The sequence below is a fragment of the Tenrec ecaudatus genome, chromosome 3 (assembly GCF_050624435.1).
Source record: "Tenrec ecaudatus isolate mTenEca1 chromosome 3, mTenEca1.hap1, whole genome shotgun sequence".
NCBI lineage: Eukaryota > Metazoa > Chordata > Mammalia > Afrosoricida > Tenrecidae > Tenrec > Tenrec ecaudatus.
The window spans coordinates 115834111-115860311 of record NC_134532.1 but is presented as its reverse complement, the minus strand read 5'-3'; the positions used below and the strand labels follow the sequence as shown (position 1 = coordinate 115860311).

Genomic DNA, 26201 nt, shown 5'->3' with positions numbered 1-26201 from the left:
TTTCAGCAAAGTTCAGCCAAGAAATGGAGGCCTGCCTTTCCAGGTGAGGTGCTGTGTGTTAGAGAGAGCACTGGTGGTACCAGTATGGGGGGTATCCCCTAAAGAAACCAGAATAGTGCTGGGCGGAGCAGAGCTTTTGTAGGACGTAGTACACATTTGTTTTGCTGCTGGTGAGCATCTAACAATTCGCTCGGAGTTAGTGTACCCTGTGGCATCGCCTGGGATGTTTCTCTCTAGTCGCACTGAACTTTTTCATAAAAGCAGTTTCACTAGAACCTTGTTTTGTGTGATGGCTGATTTAAGAGAAGGCTGTGAAATTTTGCTTCCTGCTCAGGGAAAAATGTCACAGACATTGTTGTGAATGTTGAACACAGCTTACAAGGACAGCGCTATGAGAAAAACTCGTACCAGTGGTTTTCTCATTTCATAAAGGGTGACAACTGCGATTGTTGACAAACCTCATTTTGGATGTCTGTCAACTTCCTGAATGGATGAAAATGTTGACTTATAGTACATTTAGAGTTCATTCCACCAGGTCAGACTGTTAATCAAGCTTCTGCAAAGATTGCGTAACAGTGAGTGACAAAAAGGCCTGATTTGTGGCAGATGGGAGACTGGTTTTGGCACCATGACAATGTACCTGCTCACGCAGCCATCTCAATGCACCAGTTTTCGGCAGATGACAGAATGCCTCTCTTGCCCCTCATACCTGACTTCACTCTGTGAGACTTCTTTTTGTTTCCATGAATGAAGAGTAGAAGAAATGAAGGGGAAAAAATGAGAGGTGCTGTCAGCCATCCAAACAGATGAGCTTGAAAAATGTTTCCAAGAATAGAATCACAGATTTGACAAATGTACTAAATGGAGGTGATAAGGTTGTATTGTTAAAAAATTTTTTTAACTACATAGCTTTCAAAAAATGAATTATTTTTTGTGGGGGTACACCCTTGTATATACCCTATCCAAGGAAAACAAAGGATGGAATCTTAAGTCACACCCTCTACTAAGGTAGTCATAAAGATGCCCCAATGGCTCAGTTTACATACTCAACTAAGGTAGAGTCCTACAGATGCCCCAAGGAAACAAAGAGTGTATTAGGTTCACATCTTCAGTATTACTTGGTTCATACTGTGTATTGAAGTCAGGTCCTTAATCTCTACCCAATCTGGTCCATATAGAATATGTCCCCAAATGGGATTATAGCCACCGGCATACAGAATCCATAATTAGAATATATCACATAAAAGAATTATGGCTACACATGGAAGAAGCACAGCAGCCTGAGTGATCATGAGGTGCGAAGGGATCAATTATCAGGCATCAAAGAGCAAAAAATCATATCATTGAGTACTCACCTCCCTGATATGATTGCTGAAGACAAATGGGTGCATAAGCAAATGTGGCGAAGAAAGCTGATGGTGCCCGGCTATCAAAAGAGATAGTACCTGGGGTCTTAAAGGCTTGAAGGTAAACAAGCGGCCATCTAGCACAGAAGCAACAAAGCTCACATTGAAGAAGCACACCAGCCTGTGAGATCACGAGGTGTCGAAGGGATCAGATATCAGGCATCATCAGGACAAAAAATTTTATCATAGTGAATGAGGGGGGGAGTGTGGAGTGGAGACCCAAAGCCCATTTGTAGGCCACTGGACATCCCCTTACAGAAGGGTCTCGGGGAGGAGACTAGCCAGTCAGGGTGCAATGTAGCAATGATGAAACATAAATGCTTCCTCCTCCCCCACTATCATGACTCCAATTCTCCCTTACAAATTTGGCTAGACCAGAGGATGTACACTGGTACAGATAGGAACTGGAAACACAGGAAGTCCAGAGCAGATTATCCCTTCAGGACCAGAGGTGTGAGTGGCGATATTGGGAGGGTGGAGGGAGGATGGGTTGGAAAGAGGGAACCAATTACAAGGATCTACATGTGACCTCCTCCCTAGGGGACGAACAACAGAAAAGTGGGCGAAGGGAGATGTCGGACAGGGCAAGATATTAAAAAATAATAATTTATAAATTATCAAGGGTTCATAAGGGAAGGGGGAGTGTGGAGGGAGGGGAAAAATGAGGAGCTGATGCCAGGGGCATAGGTGGACAGCAAATGTTTTGAGAATGATGAGGAAAATGAATGTACAAATGTGTTTTACACAATTGATGTATGTATGGATTGTGATAAGAGTTGTATGAGCCCCTAATAAAATGATTTTTATAATGAAATATGGCTAGAAGGATCATATTAATTAATTACAATTCACTAGTATTCTGATTTTATTGGATTGTGCACCTGCAATTATTTTGTGGAAAATATTTACATTTATCATGTGTAACAGTGTTTTAAAAGAACTTCACTCACTCTTTGGGACGTACCTATAGTCCCTTTTTGAAGTTTTGACTATTTAACTTGTAGACTACAGAGTAACTGGATGGGTTAGTGATGATAAGGCATGAACTGCAATTGTTTTGTGCCCCAGGAAAAACCTGAAAATTTTCAGGATGAGGACAACCAAACCACCTTAACCACTATTAGCAAACATTGGATTTCTCTGGAAGTTGTATTTTTTTCCCCTGAACATTTTATGTTTCTTAATAAAATCTACCTAAAATTTCATGGTAAAAGAGAGCTTCTGTTATGGATGCACCATGCTTTAAATACGTAACACTTGACACACAAGCAATACCAAGCTGCTTTGCACCCTTTCTGTGCTGTTAAAAGTTAAAAGAAGAGGTGAGACCTGCATTTCCATTCAAACTACAGATTTGTTCGTCTTCTGAGTTAAAACTACAGTTCCAGTAGTGTTTTTCAGACCTCCACACAAGTGCAAACTCCCCCATTTCACAATCCACTGTACTATGCAATTGATGAGCAATCACCTGGCCTTCAATAGGAAGCATTTAACCTGCAATGCAATGGCATGCTAACAGGTAACTATCAACAGAAAAATCTGAGACAACTATAATTGGCTTAACTGATAAATATGCTTAAAATTGAAATCATGTGCTGGGGGTTTCTTATTAGTACATGGCTGTACCTATCTCTGTGAAAACACATTTTCCAAGGATAAAATGTGTTTTTAAATCTCATTACAAATCAGCAGTAACAGATGAACATTTGAAACCAATTTTGAGAATAGGTACACTAACCTGAATCCCAATTAAAAATCCTTATCTCAAATTCTATTATTTATATTTCTATTATTTGTATTAGTGGATATATAATTTTTAGGGTACAAAATAGACCCCAATCTCAAATATAATTTAAGGAGACCATTTATTAAGCTTTAACAGAGAGAAAGACACAGACATATCATCTGGATGAGGGGGGCCATTAGCTGAAGGTCAAAATGGTGCCCAAGGATTCGCAGTTGAGATGTGTGTTAAAGAGGCATGGGACAAAGGAACTGTCACAAAGTCATGATGATGGCAGAGCCGTACACCAGAGACTCAGATGGACTACAGAAGCAGGGTCAGGACTATGGTTGGGACTCCTACCTTGTGAGAGAAAAGCTCCAGGGTCTTCTGACCAACACAGTAAGGGCAGGACTGACAGAGCCGGGCTCTTGGCCATGACTCACTAGACCTCTATCAAGGGCACAACCAGGCAAGCCCCTGGGCTGCCTAGAGAGGGGCACACGTAATGTACTCTACAAGGCACTCTGCCTGCGGGCATAATTATCTACCGCCTTGGTTTATGTTCAGAGGAACTCAATGGAGGCTGAATCCATGTGGGGGCCCTGCAAATGGATTCTGGCCTGTCCCTGCCTTTTGCACACTGGGGTGCTCAGAACTTAAACTCTAACAAAGTATTACCAAAAAAAAATCACATACAGTTATTATTATTGCACTTTGTCAGTTTGAAATTTTGATTCTCTCTTCTTATGATCCATGTACCTATAATATATCTTCTTCGATCAGGGCTTTTGATCTACAAAGTTTCAAATATTTACTATCCTATCCAGTTCCTCCCAGAAAAATAGTCTACTGACTGCTCTTGCTGCTCCAGATGAAGCACTCAAAAAAAAATAAATAAAAGTCCGGTATAGCTAAGAAGCTAACCCACCAGACTCACTGCCTTTTGCACTGATTACAGCTCACAGTAGTCCTGTAAATTTGAGAACTACTCTCGAGTGTTTCTGAGAGTCTGGATCTTTCTGGAAGCAGACTGCCTCCTCTTTCTTCTACAAACGGCTGACAGGTTAAAACCCCAATCTTCAGGTTAGCAGCCCAGTGCTTCACTGATGTGCCACCAAGGATTCTTTATCAGCCACAGAGAATGTAAAACTAAGAACTAATAAATTTAAACAACTTGGAGGACAGGCCAGGAAAAGAAAAAGAATAGGTGTAAAAAATAAGAAATAGAGGTCAATTTGTGTTTAGTAATTTGCTGATTATATGTAAATAGTCTAGCCATGGCAGAAAAAAATAAACCAAAAAGGCACAATTAAGTAGTGGTGATAGTTGTGCAGCTTTATGATTAAACTAATCATATCTCTTAAAAGGGTGAGGTTTGTTGGATGTGAACTGTATCTCAGGAGAGTGGTTACATATTGGCCTGTGAACTCCAAGGTCAGCAGTTTGAAACCACCAGCTGCTCCACAGGAGAGAGACAGGGCCTTCTGCTCCCTTAAAGAGTCACAGGCTTGCAAACTCACTGGGAAGTTCCACCCTGGCCTGTAGGGTCGCTCTGAGTCAGGGTCAACCTAACAGCAGTGGGTTTGTTGGGGGTTTTGGGTTTGTTTTTGAAGTATATCTCAGTTCTTAAAAGGAGAAGACTTCATACCAAAATCTATCATGAAAGTAGCTGTAAAAGTTTGTGATAACGTTATGTTTGGGGAAGTACAGGCCAACATGGAGAACAACATAGGTTTTTTTTTAAGAATGAATAAATATATATATATATATATATATATATATATATATATATATATATATATATATATCCATTCTGTATTTTATGTGCAACAGAGTTATCTTCCATAAGGTTTTTTTTGTGTATTCACAAGGTGATATTGGTATTATACAACAATAACGGTGAAGGAAATAAAAAAGGGTTTAAAAAAGAATTGTTACAAAATGATGCAAAATCAAATTCTGGGGAAAAATAAACAAACAGAAGAAGCACATCATGACCAAGTTTATTTTAGAGCTTTTAAAAAGACACTAGAAGAATAATTACTGTTAAATGGATAGACAAAACAAGTAACAAAGTGCTTTATAAAGATTTTAAGAGAAACCCAGAAATAGCAAGATGTTAAAGAAGATATTTTCTGTGCAACAACAGAACAGAAAGCTATTTCAGAGGTGCATGCTGCCAATGCCAAGTTTATATGCAAGCATTCTTTCTATATCCCTGCATTTTTAAAAGCTCAGTTGGCTACAGAATTTCCATACCAACTGAGGTCAGAACACATTTCAAATTACATTTCTTCAAGGTTCAAAATGCAGCTTTATATTTGAAAAGCAAAATATGCAAAAGATATCAACTCCATGTCTTGAAATTATTTATTTTATAGAAAAACTCTTGGATTTTAAACCATAAAGTCCAAAGAAGTCCTTAAAATGACTCTAATATCAGCATAAATGTATATGAAGTGCTAGTGTTTATAGGACAGATTACTGTGGACAGTATAAACTAAACTGAAATCTCACTTTTATGGAATATACACATTATATTAACCAGACGGTCGTGTTTAGGTTCTAGTAAGCATCCAGCATTATATTAGGCACAGCATGCATTAAAAGAAGAATCTCAGATCTGAAAGATCTAGTCTTATACAGGAAACATACACACCTAAGGCAGGAAAGAACAAAAACACAACAGAATTGTAATGGATGACATTATTTAACGTGGCCCTTCTAGCCTTTGCCTTTGTGACTCCCACCAAACCACCTTCATTTTCTGGACAGTCTGTGGAAGAAGGTGGGGGCAGATGCTGCTTGGAGGATATGATTCAGCGGTGATTGTCAACAGGGTTCATTGTGATTGCTAGCCTGCTGGGTATAAAATGAGCCATCTCAGAAGCAGAAAGGGGTTCCTACTCTCAGCAGGTGAGAAGAATGAAGGTGGAATGTGGCTTTTGGATCCTTGAGATCCCTGAGCATTGAACCACCTCGACTCATCAGACAGTGTTGGCACTGGAGCAGCAGCAGAGAAGCAGCACCAGAAGTGGAATTGGGAACCATATCGGCGATGTTCCCAGCCCACAGAGCAACTAAAGCTGAGTGCTTTGGGGCAGGGAACTGGCTCGTGAAATGGCGTGTCTCTGGACACTTCATTGAGGGAGCTGAGTCTGCTGACCACAGAGCTGGAGCTGAGTGTGTCCAGGTTGAGGCTTACGGAGGAGTGACTTGCCTTTGGGAGATTCACTGTCAGCCCTAAAAGAATTTTGTAACATTGCCCGTGCAGGGTAGAGGCCAAGCCAAGAGGCTGAGGGCCCAGAGAGAGGCCTTCCTGCAGTCACAGCAGAGAAGAAACTGTCCTGACTGAACAACTGAAGCCCGAGCATTGCTCATGTGAGTTGCACCTTGTTAGTTTTCCTACTACTCTCCAGAATGCCAAGCATTGTCTCTGAATGCTGGGTAGCTATTCCAGTGAGTTTCCCAGAATGCCGAGCGTCGTCTCTGAGTGCTGGGTAGCTATTCCAGTGAGTTTCCCAGAATGCCGAGCATCGTCTCTGAGTGCTGGGTAGCTATTCCAGTGCATTTCGGAACCTGGGTAGAGAAGTCGAGTGCCCTGGGAGGGACGGCTGGTGTCAGATCTGGATGTCTGACCTCTGCCTCTGGCAACTGGCCTTGGGAGCAAAGGAAACCAGATGTGACCCCCCACCCATACCATTTCCTCAAATAGATTTATAAAGACAAGGCTTATTGTGCTATTAGAGTTAAAAGAGATGTTGATTATTAACTAACTTAAAGAAGGATACTAAGAAACAACTGACTTATAACACTAGTAAAAATATTCTAAGTTCAAAATTACTTCCTAACAGCATTTGACATCCTAATGTATCCCTTTTACTTAAAAATGTATTATGAGAGCAAGCTAAAAAAGATAGATTTCTAAAATACACGTATATACGGACCTAAATGATGTGTTTAAAAGATGACTATGGTAGAAATAAAACTAGCTGTGAGACCCGACATACCAAAATGTCACAAGGACCCATTATTAAGAGAATTTAATTTATGTTTTAAAACCTCATAGATTTGCAATAGTGAAAAGCTCGACATAGTCAGCAGATAAATAAATAAAGAGAGTGTATGGCCACACAGTGGAATACTACTCTACAACAAAACAGGAATATACTATTGATATATAAAACAATGTGGCTAAATCTGTTATTTCCTGGATAAAACAACATCTAGTCACAGCTAAGAAAAAAAATAGACATATAACCTTTTAATTAAAAGTTAAACCTAAATTATTTTTTCAGAGGCAATGAGTTACTTAATGTGGGCCCAGAAGACAGCAATCACATTGGGGAGCAGCAGAACCTGGAGCTAGAACTTGGAAAAGAGTGGAGCTCTTCCCAAGTACGAGCAAGTAAACCTGAGTGCTTGTGCAGGAGGCTGGCTTGAGGAATGGGGTGCTTATGGACATTTAATTCAGGGAATTGTGTTTCCTGAGCCAGGGACCTTGAGCTGGATACCTTTGGGTGGAGGCTTCCAGCAGAGTGGTATGCCCCTTTAGGTATTTATTAGCAGACCTGAAAGAACTTTGTAACATATTCTGATATACAACTCAACCCTGAGCATTTCTCACTGTTACCCCAACTTATTAACTTCTTTAATAAACCCGTTCATCATGAATATTGTCTGTGGGTTCTGTATAGCCATTGCAATGAATATTATATCCCAGAGAAGTAATAATAGAGAACATTAATTAAAACAAGACAATTTTTATGATAGTAGTTGTTTATATTATATACTATGGTTCAAAAAGAACCAGAATAATAGGATCTTCATTCCCTAATCTCTACTTCAGCACATTCACAAACCCCAGATATCATTAATTAATGTTGACTTCGTCTTAATAAGTTCTCTCATTTTTTAAGTAGGTGGAATAAGCATACTATGACTTTTTTGCTTATGATTTAAATATTAATCAAATAATAGCTTCCTGAAAATGTCAATTAAAGAAAAATTTTAAAAATCGATCTCATAATTAAATGTAAGCAAGAGGACAAAAGCTTTTTGCCGGAAAAGTCATTGAATAACACCTGATTTAAATAAAAATGTGATGCAATCAAATATACCTCAATAAAGGGAACTCTGTTTTTTAAATGGTTAGTGCTCGGCCACTAACCTTGAGGATAGCGATTCAAAGCACCAGCTGCTCCGCAGGAGGAAGCTGTAGCAGTCTGTGTGGGTAGAGACTGCCAGCTTTAGGAAGCTTAGAGGGCAGCGGAACTCTGTTCGATTGGGTTGCTATGAGTTGAAATCAAGTCAATACCAATAGCTTGGTTTGGGGGCACATCAATAGGTCCTTTCACTAGAGTACTTTAATCAAAGTAGAATTGCTTTATCTCAAGCAATCAAAGTTGAAATAATCAGGCTGAGACCTACGAAATTTAAAGGATATTGTTCGCATTGTTAGCTGACATCAAGTCAATTTTGACGCGTGGCAACTCCATGTGTGCAAAGAACCATTCCAAGGGCCTTAACACTATGCCCTTTCAGACATCAGTCACCAAACCTGTCTTCTGAAGCAACTGTGGGCAGGTTTGATGTGACAATAGTACAGCACTTAACCAACCAACTGTGCTACCCGGGTCTTACACAGGAAATGGCTAGGATATACCTGTCAAATAGTGTAGGGCTATAAGTTTAGGCCCTAGAATCAACCACCTGGTTTTCTACTCCTACTCTGCAAATTACAAATCGTGTGTGCTCGGAAAAATTATTTAACTTCTTCGAAATACAAATTTTATGTAAAACTATATCAATACAAAATATTGATTCCTTTTGGTAGAAGGAATACATGAATCAGCCTGTAGCACAGTGCTTTATACACTAGTTAGTACTTTTTCTGAAATTACCAATATTGAGGCTCTAGAGAAAACCACAAATTTCTTCCCCTCATATAATTCTAGGTAAATATAATCTAGGGTGGGATGTGAACAAATTCATCTTCCAAGAAATGTATCCTGACAGATCAAGGACACACCACCAGATTTCTAAATGACATTTCAGGTTATTCCTGTATTGATCTAGCTTTATTAAAGGACATGCAATCATCTACTGGTTTTTGACGTCCTTAAAAACAAAATCCATCAGGCCCTGAATTTCTTAGACTTTGATTCAATTGGAGCAGGAAAAAAGATTCTTACCTTTCCTATGTATGACTTCCCCCCCAGCACTGACTAGATTTCTCTGGGAGGTGCCCTGAAGCTGCAGGGCACTGCTGGTTCTGTGAAGCGGTAATGGAGACGGACCCTTCTTCATGGATTTTGGCATGAGCTCACAGAAAGGACTGTGTACTCAGCTTAGGGTTTTTTTTTTTTTTTACAAGTCTTAAGGGCTACAAGAGAAAGCCACATCGGTGAGAGAACTATAACAGCAACACTGTTCACAGTAAGTGACATTATGTATAAAGCATTTCCTTTTACAGTTTGGGACCTAATTGCCTGCAATGTTGCCTCTGCCCATCCTATCCCCATTCTCTGCTCACTGTTGAGTTTCTGACCAATCTGTAAATACAAAATTTTGGTACTTGTCCTCAAGTTTAAATCTTGGTCCCTTACATTCTAGATTCCTAAATCCAAAGGGAAGATATGTTAAGTAATTACAGAGACAAGGCTAACATTTTTTTTTGGCAATGAACGGGCAACATATACAAACTATCATATTTCAAATAAAGATTTTGCAAAACTTCTTATACAAATGCTTACTCATACAAGCTGGGCTATATTTTGAGAAGGGTGGTTACTGGAGGTACTCCATTCTTAAGAGTACATTAACTGAGATCTGGGGAAAGAGAAGCACGAGGGGCAGGATCTTGCTGGATGTCTACGAAGGACTGCACTCTGCTACTAGAAGTCAGCCACATTCTTGCTCACATGCCCTTCCTTTCTTCCAACTCCAATGGCAGTGAGTTTGGTTTTGGCACACCATGTTGACCTGAAGATGTGTATGAAGTTGGAAGGTAGAAGAACGTAGTTTACTTCCTGACAATTGTAGTGTCTTGTTAGGTTTTGTTAGGTGCCATTAATTGGCTCTGACTCATAGTGAATCTATGAACAGAAAAAAACACTGCATGGTCCTGCACCACCCTCACAGTTCTTCCACGCCTGAGCTCATTGAGGAAGCCAGTATCAATCCAAATCACTGAGGGGCTTCCTCTGTCCACCGCCCTCCACTTACCAAACATGCTGTGCTTCTCCAGGACCGGTCTCTCCTGACAGCATGTCGAAAGCATGTAAGTCGAAGTCTCGTCATCCTTGCCTTTAAGGAGCACTCTGGCTTGACTTCTTCCAAGACAGATCAGTCTGACACTACATTGTAATGTCTAAAAATTATTATTTCCTTTTCTATGACTTCCAGAAATGGTCAAGGACTACAATATAGCCTTTTGTATGGATTACAAATCAGTATAAAGAAAACAAAACATAATAAATATTGGACCAGTAGATAACATCAGGATAAATGGAGAAAAGACTGAACTTGGGAAGGATTTCATCTTGCTTGGATCCATGATCAATGATCATGGAAGCAACAGTCAAAACATCAAAGGAAACAATTCACTGGGTAAAACTGCTTCACAAGATCTCTTTAAAGTGTTAAAAAGCAACAATGTTACTTTGAGGTGTAAGATGCACCTGATTCAAGCCATATGAAAGTTGGACACTGAGTAAGGAAACAGAAGAATCATTTGCATTTGGGTACTGGTGAAGAATATTGAAAGTAACAACAAATCTATTTTGGAAGAAGTGTGGCCAGAAAGCTCCTTAGAGGCAAAGATGGCAAGACTTTGTCTTAAATACTTTGGATATGTTGTCAGGTGAGACCAGTTCCTAGAGGAGGGCTTCATGCTTGGTGAACAGAGAGGCAGAAAGAAAGAGGAAGGCCCTACATGAGATGGACTGAGACCATGGCTGCAACAACGGGTCAAACATAGGAACAATGGTGCAGGACTGTGCAGGGCGTTCTGTTGTGCACAGGGCTGGTATGAGTCAGAACCAACTCGGTGGCATCCAACAACGACACCAATAACACGACTTCTAATAACTCCATCACTCTAAGATGGTTTTCCTACTATTGCTCCATTAAGAAAATTCCCTATACCTTATATTATGGTCTACGTTAAACCAACGTATACTGATAGATAACATAGCTACATGGAAAACAAGTCAACATATTTGTTATAATTAGACAGCCTTGGTGACACAGTAGGGCATCTACTGGGCTGTTAACTGCAAGGTCAGCACCAGGTGCTTGGTGGGAGAAAGATGAAAATGTCTGCTTCCCATAAAAATGTGTCATCGTGAAACCCAAGAGGGAAGTTTTACTTGTGTTTTAGGGTCTCCAAGAGTCAGTTTTGACTTGGTCACAGTGGGTTATGCCCCAACTCTTCCATATAAGACAAAAATACTTTGAAGAGCATGGTTTTATTATATACACCATACAAAAAAATCAATTACATTATATGAGCCCCCAGTAAAATGATTTTAAAAATCACTTACATTTAAGGCCTTTAATTTTATTTTGCATATTTAATGGCTTTGGCAGATTTATTTAAAACTATATATCAAGTTTTCTTAGAGTGAATCATTTGTCTGGTCAGTAACAATGTAATATTACTAAGTCAAATCAATTGATCAGCACCATGCACTCACACATGAATTCTTGCAGTTTCAAATTTAATTAATTACATACTCACTGACAAATTTTTACATGGTTGTTGAAAATAAAGTGCTGCACTTAGTATACTCATTCACACTAAATACTTGCATGAAGGTTTAAATGAACTTAATATGAACTGAATGGCCCCAGGGATTACCTCTTCAGAATTAAAAAAAAAATCTAATATATAATCTTTCCATTAAAGCAATGATATTTAATTTAGTACCTCTTAATCATCATGAAATGAGACATTAAAAATATGCCTATTTAAAGCACCTAGTGTGGCATCTGAAATGCAGGAGATATTTGTTAAAGGAGTTATAAGATTCTTTCCTTCAGATCCAGTCATCTTATAAAAAGTTTATTTTAATTAAAAGATCATTTTATTGGGGCCTCTTACAGCTCTTAAGACATTCCACACATCGATTGTATCAAGCATATTTGTGCATATGTTGCCATTATTCTCTAGACATTTACTTTCTATTGAGCCCTTGGTATCAGCTCCTCTCCCCAACCTTGTGACCCCTTTCTAAATGATTATTTTCATATCTCACACCGACCACGTTTACCTTCTCCCCATAGTTTCTGTTGCTCTTTCCCCTGGAGGGGGGTGTGGTTATGTGTCGATCATTGCTATCCATTCCCCTTTGCTCTCCTCCTCTCTCCACTCTCCCCCTACCCTTCTGGTGTCGCTATTCCCATTCCTATTCCTGAATTCCATGTATAGTGAGCTCTTATCGCTTATCTGTACCTGTGTACATGCTCCGGTCAAGTCTGAAGTGAGAGGCAGCACTGGGGTCATGATAGTGGGCCATGGGGAATCCTCAAGGAACCGGAGGAATATTGTGTGTTTCATCAGTGCCTTTTTGTGCCCTGGCTGACTCATCCCTTCCCTGCAACCCCTCTGTGGAGGGATGACCCAGAGTCCACAGATGGGCTTTACATCTCTGCTCTGACCTCCCTCATTCTTAACAATATGTTTTATTTGTTTACGTGTTATGGGTCTTTTGATGCCTGTTACCCGGTACTCACAACAACTCATGATCGTACCAGCTGGCTGTGCTTCTTCCATGAGGGCTTGTTGCTTCTCAGCTAGATGGTCACTTGTTTATCTTCAAGCCTTTAAGACCCCAGACACTAGATCTTTTGATAGCCGGGCACCATCAGCTTTCTTCACATTTGCTGTGCACCCATTTTGTCTTCAGCGATTTGTTAGAATCAAGTGTTCTTACATTGAAGGAGTGTATGAGCAGAGGCTCGAAGTCTCTACTACCTCAGTGTACTGTCATATAAATACATGTACATAGGCCAATACCTCTGTTTTTATGAATTAAATGAATTTACATATGGACACACCTATGCTTATAGCTCTATCCATAGCTTTGCTTTCTAGATCATTCCTGTTTCCTTTAACCTCCCTCCTGCTCCACCATCATGCTCGCCACACTTTCGCCTCTTATACTTCCTCTCAACTAGATTTCTGTTGCTCCAACACCTCCCGGATCTCTATGTCCTTCTTGTTGTTGATTTTAATTCCCCAGTTGTTCCTGTCTATGGCATTGTTTGCTCATCACACCCTTCCCCCACCTCCTTCTGGGGAGAAAGTGTCCAAAACTAAATTCCTTAAATCTGGAAAGCATTGCACTGCTAACTGCAAGGTCAGTAGTTGAAATGCACTAGTCACCCCTCGGGAGAAAGGAGAGGCTATCTGCTCCCATAAAGGTATATGCTTTGGAATATACAGCCTGGGAAACCCTGTAAAGGGGTGCTATGAGTCAAAATCAATCCCTTGGTTTTAGCTGAACTTTGAAAAAGAGCTCACTGTATAGCTGTTTCTGTGGGAGAGGCAAGGATTAGGAAATCTCTTTCTCTCACATATGGACACACAAGAATTCTGACTCCACGTGTAAAAACTAGAAAGGTAGGTTTGAATGAGGATCTCCAACTTGCAGAAAAGAAGTAGAAGGAGGGAGGGAGAAAGGCAATAATGGAGGAGGAAGTATGGGGAGAAAGGTAACAGAGAGAAGGAAACAAGAAGATTAGGAAAAGAGGAGAAAAAGCAAAGAGAAGAAAGTAAAAGAGAATGAAGACTCAAAAGAGGTAGAATAAATCAGAAAAAGAATAAATTAGAACAAAACAATATGCTAAATAACTTCACCACCACAGCGACCCTGGAGGACAGGTAGACCAGCTCCTGTGGTTTCCCACGACTAACTGTTTATGGCAGTAGAAAGCCTCATCTTTCTCATTTAGAGCTACTGGTGGTTTGGAACTGCTGACCTTTCTGTGTACAGCCCAATATGCAACCAGTAAGCCACCAAGCATGAATAAGTAAATTAAAATGGCTTATCTACTACATAATGTGTAAGAAGTCTGTACATGCTAATATTAACTTCGAGGGATAAATGTCAATCGAAACTGTAAGAATATAATACAAGCATTCAATTGGGTATTTCTTAAGTGAAGAATGTGCTAAGTGTCAGGAAAGGTCGTAGGGTGGCACAAAAAATCTGCACTGGACTACTAACCTAAAGGTGGTGCCATGGAAGAAAGGCATGGAGGTCTGCTTCTGTAAAGATGATAACCAGGAAAACCCTATGGAGCCAGTTCTACTCTGTAACACACAAGGTAGCCAGGAGGCTCAGTCACTTCAATGGCAAAGGGAGGCTCTCTCTATTCTGGAGGCACCAGGTACTGAGTTAAGTGCCATTAGGAGTTGGCGATGCCCCTGGGTGCACTAACAGAGCAAGTTGCTAGATGCTTGCTTAGTAGAGAAAATGTGTACTATGAAAGCTTTGCCCAGCGGAACTTTTTTGGGTTTTTTTTGGGGGGGGGGTAGTCCCCTCTTATGGTTAATACAATGGATATACATATCTTAATCTACAAAGGATCAAGGAAGGCTTTCAAGAGCAAGGACTATTTTAGTTGAAATTTGATGAAGAGCAAGGGGAAGTGAGGAGAAAGGTAAAGAGAAGGTAGAAGAATATTCCATAATACATACACAGGGGATTTTTTTGGAAGTATAGCCACAGTCAATGCAATATGTACTATAAAAATGAAAGATTTTTGACATGATTGAATGATTAAAGTGTTATGCGAATTATATGCCAATTAAACACTGAAGAAGAAGAGGAAGAGGAGGAGGAGGTAGAGGAAGAATAACAACACTACTACCACCACCAACAACAACAACTGATTGAGTGAGTAGCACTGGAAGGTAGTCTGTGAGAGAGGAGGTCAGAAAATGGGATAGAAGCCAGGTCCCGAAACTGTAAAGCAGGACAAGAATTTGGCATCAGTGTGGGAGGCGGAAATAATACTCCTTGAGAAATTGGTTAGTTGCAGTGATAATTCAAATGAGAAATAACATTACAGTAGACTTGGGTAGCGATAGTAAGAATGAAAAATGCTGTTCTTATTGTTAGGTACTACCTAGCCAGTGCCAACTCATAACGAACCTCCACGTACAACACGACATGAAACCCTGCCTGGTCCTGTACCATCCTCACAACTGTTCTCATGTGTGAGGCCATAGCTGCAGCCACTGTGTCAATCCAGCTCTTAAAGGGTCTTCTTTATTGCTGTTCTTCTGCCTTACCCAGCATGATGTCTTTTTCCAGGGACTGGTCTCTTCTGATAACATATCCAAAGTACGTGAGTAGTCTCACCATCATCACACCCAGAGAGCATTCTGGCTCTACTTCTTCCAAGAGAGGTTTGTTTGTTTGTTTGTCACTTTCCCGATTCTTCGCCAGCACCACCATTCAAATGTACCAATTCTTCTTCGGTCTTCCTTCTTCACACCCAACTTGCACATGCAGAGGAAGCGACAAGACCACAGCTAGGGTCAGTTGCCCCTTAGTCCTCAAAGGTAGGCCTGACATAAGCCATGGTATTTCCAAGAATGGAAAGAAGCAGATGGATTTAAATGAAATTTATAGGACATAGAATTGATGATTTCATGGTTATTGGATGAAGAAAAGCCAAGAATTAAGGCTGACTCCTGGATTTCTTGCCTAACAACTCAGAGAAGAGGAGCTGTGTTATTCAATGAGCTAAATATATTCAGAGAGAGAGAGAAATAAGAAATTCGGTTTTAAATATGCTGAGTTTGAAATGGCTAAATAACATTTCCTCCATAAGTAGGCAGTTGAGTGCATGGATCTGAGCAAAGCATATCAAATTGGGAGCAAAACCATAAACTCCAGAGATTGACTCCCCAAGGTAGGCCCTATAGAGGGAGAAAAGGAGAAAGACAATGGAACAAGCCGAAAGCTAATCAATACTGAGTGAGTGGGCAGGAGAGGAGGAATTAGCATAAGGAACAAAGGAGAAGGAGCCAGCATGATAGAAAATCCAAGATAACATGGTTTCATAAAAGTCAAGCAAAAGGACCATTCCAAGAAGGAAGAGGGTGGGAACAGTATAGAACACCACGGTAAGTTCAAGGTGGGCAAAGCCTCTCGATGAAGCTATTGGATTTGGCTATAAGAAGGGGGAACTGATTGCAAGGATCCACATGTGACCTCTTCCCTGGGAGAGGGACAGCAGAGAAGGGGGGAAGGGAGACTCCGGATAGGGCAAGATATGACAAAATAACAATGTATAAATTACCAAGGGCACATGAGGGAGGGGGTAGCGGGGAGGGAGGGGAAAAAAAAAGAGGACCTGATGCAAGGGGCTTAAGTGGAGAGCAAATGCTTTGAGAATGATTGGGGCAGGGAATGTATGGATGTGCTTTATACAATTGATGTATGTATATGTATGGATTGTGATAAGAGTTGTATGAGCCCCTAATAAATTGTTTTAAAAAATAAAATAAAAGAAAAAAGAAAAAAATAATAAAAATAAAAGAATAAAAAAAAGAAAATTACCACTAACCTCAATTAGAGCTAGTTCATTAAAATAATGAAGACAGAAACAACTTTGCAATTGGTTGAAGATTAAGTGGGAAGTAGAAAGCAGAGATGAGTGTTGAAAATGTTTTATAAGTCTTCATGTGAAGAAGAGAGGGCATTTATGGGAGGAAGCTAGTCAAGAAAGACAAATGGTAAATGCAGGAAAGAGAAGTGATAAGAAAAATATTGCCACTCAGGAGGCAGGAAGGCCATGATCAAGAATGCAGGGAGGCCTGGCCTTAGATAAGGAAGACAATACAGAGTAACAGAAAAAAGGAAGAAACAATGTTTGCAGATGCACTCTAAGGAAGTACGGTGAGGGAGTCCTTATCTGCTGATTTTCTATTAGCAGTATGAAATTAAAGACAAGAATTTCTGCTGGGAACAAGAAGTAGAAAGGGCTAAATGTGGACAGAGAGCAAAAAACACTAGCAATAGAAGCCAAACAGAGGAAAGAATAGTCTCTTCAATAGATTAAGATTCACAGAAGGATTGGTGGGTAGCATACACTCATGAGATTGCGGAGTTAATTTCCCCCCAGTAGGACATGGAAACCTGGCTGCAAATATAAAAAAAGGACATCAGTTGTCTGGATAAGGGGCAAGAGAAATGAAGATAGGAGTCTACAAACTTGTTCTAGAAGCCGTCAGATAGCAAACATTTTCGGCTTTGTGGACTCTAAGGTCTCTGCCGTGACGACTCCACTCTGCTGTTGAGGTACAGAAGCAGCCAGAGACGTATGGAAATGAATGGGCAAAGCTGTGTTCCAATAAACTCTATTTACAAAAGTGTCCAGCTGGATTTGGTCTATGTGCTGCAGTTTGCTAATGCCCAGTTTAGGAGAAGTAATGACATCAGAAAGAATTGACATCACAGGGATCAGTGGGTTAGAGTTCTGTGTGCTGGAGAACTGGTGCCTTCAGAAAGAACTGAAAAGCTGCAGAACAAATAAATCAGAACACAAGTAAGGGTTAACATTGTAAACACAACAAACCTTTGAGCCTATTTCACACACATCAATGGGGTCATTGTCTCCACAGCAACCTGTACTCTTATCTTTATGATGAGGATCTTCCCACGTCTAAACAAAGCAGAACAAAAACAAGCACAAGCATAGGTTAGTGCCCAGGATAAATTATCTTCATCTTCTCATACAATTATGAAGTTTTATAGGAAGCGTGAACCAGAAGAAAAGCTCTCCTCAGAAATGACTGAGGCAAACCTAGCATGCCACTAAATCCTTTAACCACTGCCATGATGAAAACAGCATTTCCTCGCTGCTCTCATTTGTACAGTCACATCTGGAAGTGAATGGTATTTGCAGACATAATCCAAACAGTGTCTAAGTTCAGGTTCAGAGTGTTAAGGTTCCCTTTGAGTTCAGAAGTCTCTTTGTCTCTGTTGCAACTTCAGGCCTTAGCTATTACCTCCATCTTTCACTGCTTCTGTTGATGTGATAATGGAGGGAGGTGGGGGGCGGGAGGGGGTGGGGTTTGCAGGGCTGGTCCTGGGTTTACAAATCAGTTTCCTATTCCTTAAATGATTTCTACAACAGGAAACATATTTTTCCCTTCATAAACTAAAGAACAACTGTATAAAAAAGTTTATCCTATTTTTTCCCATTTAAAAAATCCTCTGCCTTTGCTCTCAAACTAGAGACCTTAGCAAAAGCACAAAAAGATGTCCACTCCTTAATTTACTGAGAATATCATATACTGTTGGCTACAAAACTATAAACAGAAACATTTTAAAGTAAAAGAACAGCTTAATATAAATTTGTTATCAAGTTTCAATATCCCTTACAAGTTTAAATCTTGCTTAGGAACTACTTACTTCGAAAAAACAAAGAGACATAAAAACCCCTGCATAACTGCCTGATTCTGAACAGACTGTAGACATTTCCAAAAATTATTTTTAAAAATCAATTTATGGGGGACTCATACAACTCTTATCACAATCCATCCATCCATCTATTCTGTCAAGCACATTTGTACATTTGTTGCCATCATTATTCTCAAAACATTTTCTTTCTACTTGAGCCCTTGGTATCAGCTCATTTTCCCCCTCCTTCCCCTTCCTTCCTCATAGACCCTTGATAATTTATAAATTATTATTTTTTTATTTCTTACAATGTCCATCAAAAATTACTTTTATTCTTCAGGTTTACAATCTAAGGGATGGAGATTCATCTCAAGATTCACATTATCATTTTTATCCAGCATTTTGGGTTATTCAAGCTCAGTTCCTCAATAGGTAATCTAGGACTCTTACTCAGAGTTACACCGCAGATAAACATCAATATTTTCCTTTGGGTCCCAGTTACAGTATATTCAGGATTAAATGGATCCACCCTTACTAAAGAAGGAAGAGTTGGACGTCAGCATACCAAACCCAACAACATTTCAATCCTCCAAACACTAATGAATCCACCATAGCTGTTGAGTGGACTGACTCAGGGCAAACACATGTGTCTCAAAGCAGAACCCTTCTCCACACTGTTTTCCATGGATGAGTTTTTCAGACATAACATCAATGCGCCTAATTCTAAGCCTCCTCTGAGTGGATTCAAACATTTAACCTTTCAATTGGCAATGGGATCTGTTTGAACTATCCAGAGACTCCACACAAAAAATGAATGTGGAACCCTAATTGCTAATCACAACACACTGCTTCTATAATGGCAATTTTAGGGCAAGTCTTCATGATCTCCTTTACCAGCATAAACGACAGACAGGAACAGTTCTGTTATCAGCTCAGCCGTAGCTATCGTACATCCACTGGCCTCATTTTGTCCACTCCACTGGGAGGTGCACACTCGGGAATCTCTAGTTTAGCTTTATTTCAAGCAAGAGCCAGGAGAGGTCATTTTGTGAGGTGTAAGGCGGCTTTGAACACGCCCTCTTGTGGAGCTTTAGGTGTATAACTTGGGCAGGGAAGGAACCAGAAAACCACTTCAGGATGGCAGACGAACACCGAGGAGGAATTTACAAATCCCCCCAATATTTGTTTCAAAACACGACAAACTTTACAAAGAACTTCTAAAACTAAAAAAAGAAAATGGCAACCAAATACAAAACGGGGGGAAGACGTGAATAGATAGTTCAAAGATGAGGCAATGAGGGTCTTTTAAGTATATGAAAAAATGTCCATCTGTGAGGTATCAGGCATCAAAGAACAAAAAAAATCATATCATCGTGGATGAGGGGAGTGCAGATTGGGGACCCAAAGTCCATCCGTAGGCAACTGGACACCCCCTTACAGAAGGCTCGCGGGGAAGAGACGAGCCAGTCAGGGTGTAGCAACGATGAAACACACAACTTTCCTCTAGTTCCTAAATGCCTTCCCCGACTGGCCCCCCACTATCATGATCCCAATTCTACCTTACAAATCTGGCTCGACCACAGGATGGACACTGGTACAGATAGGAATTGGAAACACAGGGATTCAGGGCAATGATCCCTTCAGGACCAGTGGTGAGAGTAGCGATACCAGGAAGGTGGAAGGAAGTTGGGGTGCAAAGAGGAAACCGATTATAGGGATCTACATATAACCTCCTCCCTGGGGGACTGACAACAGAAAAGTGGGTGAAGGGAGATGTTGGATAGTGTAAGATATGACAAAATAATAATTTATAAATTATCAGGGATTCATGAGGGAGGGGGTTGGGAGGGGGAAAAATGAGGAGCTGATGCTAGGGGCTTAAGTGGAGAGCAAATATTTTGAGAATGATGAGGGCAATGAATGTACAAAAGTGCTCTAAACAATTGATGATGTATATATGGATTGTGATGAGTTGTATGAGCCCCTAATAAAATTATTTTTAAAAAAAGATGTTCACATGATCAGAGAAATACAGATTTAAATTCCAATGAGACTTTATTGCACAAATGGAAAAATATGGTTATGGAAATAACTAGTAAAGATACAGGGCTCATGAAGATTTATACATTGCCATTAGGAGTGCAACTTGTTACAATTGCTTGTGTAAGCATTTGGGAATATCTAATAAAGGAGGTACGCAAATCACAACCTAGCATTTTGTCTTCTCTTTACAAATGTCATAGAAACATGGTAACATCAACCAAAGAAAGGCAACAAATAGTTGAACACAACTTAGGAACAAGAAAGTTAATAAGCTGCTATAGTCATACAAAGTGTGGATAAAAAGCTATGAAAATGAACAAATCAAAATACATATATGATTGATCTAGCCAACAGAAAATTGTTTTCACCCATGTGTTAGTGTTTAAGATCATTACACATAACTATCTATGAATAATAATATATAAAATTTTGAATTATATGAAGCTTTATATACAGGGGGGATTCCATTTTTTCATGGAAAAATGTTATTATTATTTAATTTCACTTTCCCACAATTTTTTGAAGCCTCCACATAGAGGTGATTCTTGAAAACTACCTCCTGATTAACCAGGAATCCCACTAAGGAAGTAAGATCTCTTCAAGCACTACCTGAACTCGAAGTTGTTATGAGGTGCCATTGAGTAGGCTCCGACCCATAGCGACCCTATGCACCAAAGAACACACTGTGCACAATATCACAGTCCTGAGCCATCCTCACAATTGTTCCTATGCCTGTGCCCACTGACGCAGCCTCTGTGTCCATCCCTCTTGTTGAGGGCCTTCCTCTTTTTCCCACCCTTCCATATTACCAAACATGGTCTCCTTCTCCAGGGACTGGTCTCTCCTGACAATGTGTCCAAAGTATGTAAAATGAAGTCCTGCCATCCTTGCCTCTAAGGAGCACTCTGGCCTTACTTATTCCAGATCAGTTTTTCCTTTTAGCAGTCCCTGGGACTTTCCATATTCTTCTCCAGCAGCATCATCCAAATGCATTGATTCTTTTTATATCAGTGTCCAACTTTCCCATGCATATGATGCAATGGAGAACACCACGGCTTGGCTCAGGTGCGCCTTAGCCCTCAAAGTAACATTCCTGCTCTTCAATCCTCTAACGAGGTCGTGTGCAGCTTATCTACCTAATGCAATGTGTCTTTTGATGTATGGAGTGCTGCTTCCATGAGCACTGATTGTGGAACCAAGTAAGACAAAATCCTTGACAACTCCAACTTTTTCTCCATTTATCATGATGCTGCCTCTTGGTCCTGTTGAGGATTTTGGTCTTCCTTACGTTGAGCTGGAATCTATACTGAAGGCTACAATCCTTGATCTTCATCAGCAAGTGCTTCAGGTTCCCTTTATTTTCAGCAAACAAGATTGTGTCATCTGCATACTGAAGGCTGTTAATAAGCATTCCTCTGATCCTGATGTCGCGATCTTCTTAATATAATCCAGCTTCTCTGATAATTTGATCAGCATGTATATTAAACAAGTGTGGTGAGAGGATACAACCCTGACACACACCTTTCCTGATTTTAAACCATGCAGTGTTCCCTTGTTTTGTTCCCACAACTGCCTCTTGATCCAAGTACAAGCTTCACATATGCAAAATGAAGTGTTCTGGGATTCCCCTTCTTCTCAAGATTATTCACAGTTTATTATGGTCCACACAGTTGAATGTCTTTGCATAGGTAAACACAAGCAAATACCTTTCTGGTAACCTCTGCTTTGAGCCAAAATCCATCTGATATCAGCAATGATTTCCCTTATTTCACATCCTCTCCTGAATCCAGCCTGCACTTCTGGCAGTTCCCTGTCAATGTACTGCTGAACTTACTAGTCCATGCTAAGAAACCTGGAACACAGCTACCTGGACAGCAAACTGGAACACATCTATTATCTGCGCCTATTCCAAGAAACGTGACCCAACAGAATCCAAAGTATTAAACAACATCATTAATATCACAAACAAGTTAAATGTTGCTGACGGTAATTTAAAAATGGTCGCAGCACTATATTAACAGGGAAGTTCCAGAAATTTTGACAAGATTCAGAAGAGAAGTAAAATGACAGATATTGCTGGTGTCTGATTGATTTTTATTGAAAGCAGAGAATATCACAAAGGTGTTTACCTTTGTTTTATTGGATGTGAAAAGGCATTCAATTTTGTGGGCAATAATAAATTAAGAATAACTTTGCAAAGAACGAGAATTCTAGAACTCTGGATTTTGTTCATGCAAAACCTGTATGTAGACCAAGAGGCAGGATTTCAAACAGAACAAGGGGATACTGCATGATATAAAATCAGAAAAGGTCTGTGTTGGGGTTGTATCCTTTGCCATATTTGGGCAATCCTATGCTGTGCATATATTCCAAGAAGCTGGGCCATATGAAAAAGAATGTGGCATCAAAATTTGAGAAATACTTAACAATAATCTGTGATATGCAGATGACATAAATCTGCTTGCTGAGGGGAAAGAGGACTTGAAGAACTTACCGATCAAGATCAAAGTCTACAATCTGTATTACGGATGACTCCCCAACATAAAGAAAACAAAAAATCCTCACCACATAAGGAACATTATGAAAAAAACAAACTAAACTAAAGTCTCAAGAAATTTATTTTGCTTGTGTGTTAGTCTGGGTAGACTAGAGAAACAAATCCAGGGAGATTCATATGTGTATAAGAAAGAGCTTTATATACAAGAGTAATTGAATATTGAGAAAACATCCCAGCCCAGTCCAGATCAAGTTCATAAGTCTGATATTAGCTCATATGTCTGAGACCAATCTATAAATCCCTCTTCAGACTCATGAAACACATGCAATGGTGCCAAATGCAGGATGATCACAGGTCAGTCGGTGGAAAGTCTTGTGGATGCAGTGGTGTAATAAGCATCTCAGTGCTGCCAGGAGTCTCCAAATGATTTCTCCAGCTCTGACGCTCTGGCTGCCATCAGACTGCCTACATGTGGCTTGTCAACAAGAATATCTCACAGAGCTCAGGCTTGTCAGCGGAGAGTCTCCAAGTGAGCAAGTGAGTGTCCCGCCTCTAGCAAGTTATTGACCTCTTTAGCACCCTCCAAATGAGGTCATCAAGATTCAACCTGATTGACAGGTAAAAACTCCACCCTTTCATTTGTAAGTCTCAAATTGACAACAGAGTATGTAACTACCATAGCTTGGGTCAGTAATCAATGCTCATGGAAGCGTGAGCCATGAAATAAAATGAAAAAATAAAAATGCATTGAACCAAACTGGCAAAAACTGCTTAAACATGTTACAAAAGCAAACACAGAACTTTGAAGGCTAAGGTGTGCTTGACCTACGTCAAGGTATCTTCCAATATCTTAGACATGTGCTAAAGCTAGAAAAGGAATAGAGAAGACCAAAAAAAAAAGATTGAAGTATTGTGATTATGTTGGTGAAGAATATGGAATCTACCATGGACAATGGACAAATGGACAAATTATGGAGAATGGACAAATCTGCCTTGCAAGAAGTGCAAGCTCAAGGTGCCTTGTTTCTAGCAAGGATGTCTAGACTTGGTCTCCCAGACTTTGTGCATACCATCAGATGGGACTAGTCCCTGGCGGAGGACATATGTTCAGTAAAGTAGGTCAGCAAAAAGAGGAAACCCTTCAAAGAGATGGACTGACACTGTGGCTGCATCAGTGAGCTGAAGCACAGCAGCGATGATGCAGGGGCAGGACTGGGCAGTGTTTACTTCTTTTGAGTCAGATGAGTCTAAGCTGACTCTATGACCTTGAACAACTGTGTCTTCTAAATAGCCACTGATAGAAATAGGACACTGGAAGAACCAGCTATATGCACACCTCATGATCACACCAGCTGGTTTGCTTTTTCTATGAGGGTTTGTTGCTTCTTGTTGCTAGATGGCCACTTGTTTAACTTAAAGCCTTTAAGACCCCAGATGCTATAACCTTTGACAGCCAGACACCATCAGCTTCTCTAAGAAACACCCTTCTTCCGAAAGAAGCCCAGTACTTTCAATATTCTTCAGCATCACATTCTAAATGCATTGGTTCTTCTTCAGTCTAACACAATGTCCAACTTTCACATGCATATGACTCTATTGAAAATACCATGGCTTGAGTCAGGTGCACCTTAGTCCTCAAAGTAATATCCTTGATTTTCAATACCCTGAAAAGGTCTTATGCAGATTTACCCAACAGCTCGTCTTTTGATCTCTTGTCTGCTGCTTTCATGAGCACTGACTGTAGATCACACAAGAAAAAAAAAAATCCGACAACTTCAACCTTTTTCCGTTCCTCATGATGTTACCTATTTGTTCCATTGTGAGAATTTTAGTCTCCTTTACATTGAGTCCACACTGAAGCCTGTGGTCCTTGATCTATATCAGCAAGTGCTTCAAGTCATCCTCAATTTCAGAAATCAAGGTTATGTCATCTGTAAATGGCAGGTAAAAGCCTTCCTGCAATTCCGATGCCACATTCTTCTTCATATTGCCCGTCTTCTTGATGGTTTGCTCAGCAGACAGAAGGAATGAATACGACAAGAGGAACCAACCCTGGGGCTTCCCTGTCCTGACTGTAAACCGTGCAGTCAGTATCCCTTGTTCTGTTTACACACGGCCTCCTGAATTATGTCCAAGTTCTGAATGAGCACAACCAAGTGTTCTGGAACTCCCATTTTCTCAAGGGTATCCATAGTTTTTAATGATCTATACAGTCGTCAATGAAATACAAATAAACATCTTTCTGGCATTCTCTGCTTTGAACCAAATCCATCTGATATCAGCAATGATATCCCTTGCTCCACGTCCTCTTCTGAATCCAGCCTGAACCTCTGGCAGCTCCCTGTCAATGTACTGCTGTAACCTTTGTTGGATGATCTTCAGCTAAATGTTATTTGCCTATGGCCACAATGATACTGTTCTGTAGTTTAAGCATGCTGTTCAGGGTCCCCTTTCTTTGGAATGATACAAATTTAGACCTCTTCCTGTCAGTGGGCCAAGTAGCTGTCTTCCAAATTTCCTGGCAAAGAGAGGGAAGTACTTCCAATACTTCATCAGCTTGTTGAAACATTTCAATTGATATTCAATCAGCTCCTGAATCCTTATTTTTGGCTAATACTTTCAGTGCAGCCAACTTTTTCATCTTATGATGATGGCTTGGATTTGTTCCTTCATTTCCATTGGTTCTTGCTCATATGTTACCTCCTGAAATGATGGACAGTCAAGATGATCCTATTTTCCAGGTAAAAAATGCGAAGCACGGAAAGAAATATTAACTTGACCAAGGTCATATTAGCATATTGCTAGTAAGTGGCAATCTAGCTCCAAACTCCATACAATTAGCCATTTATTACACTGTTGGGATGTTACACCAATACTTCATTTGTCTTCTTATACCTGCAGCTAAGATTAAATTATGTGGTATGGCTCTTCTATACATAGTCTTCATTGACTTCTACCCAGTGATTGGATGGCAGCATGCAAATAGGCTCTAACAACATTACCGGATTGTCTGCAAATTCCTCTGGGTATAAAGTGAGACTCTCAAAAGGAAAAATTAACAATTCCACAGCCACCAAAAAGGACAAGACAGGAGAGAAGTATAT

The 26201-nt window shown here is 40.1% G+C and overlaps 1 protein-coding gene across 2 annotated transcripts in view; it reads right to left on the bottom strand.

Annotated features, from left to right (window-relative positions):
* Positions 1-26201, bottom strand: part of PPA2 (inorganic pyrophosphatase 2) — a 134834-nt gene that overhangs the window by 63609 nt on the left and 45024 nt on the right. For both annotated transcript variants that reach the window (XM_075544858.1, XM_075544859.1), the window contains one exon: positions 17731-17817. In XM_075544858.1, the coding sequence (XP_075400973.1) occupies positions 17731-17817 (87 nt within the window). The remainder of the gene's footprint in view (positions 1-17730; positions 17818-26201) is intronic.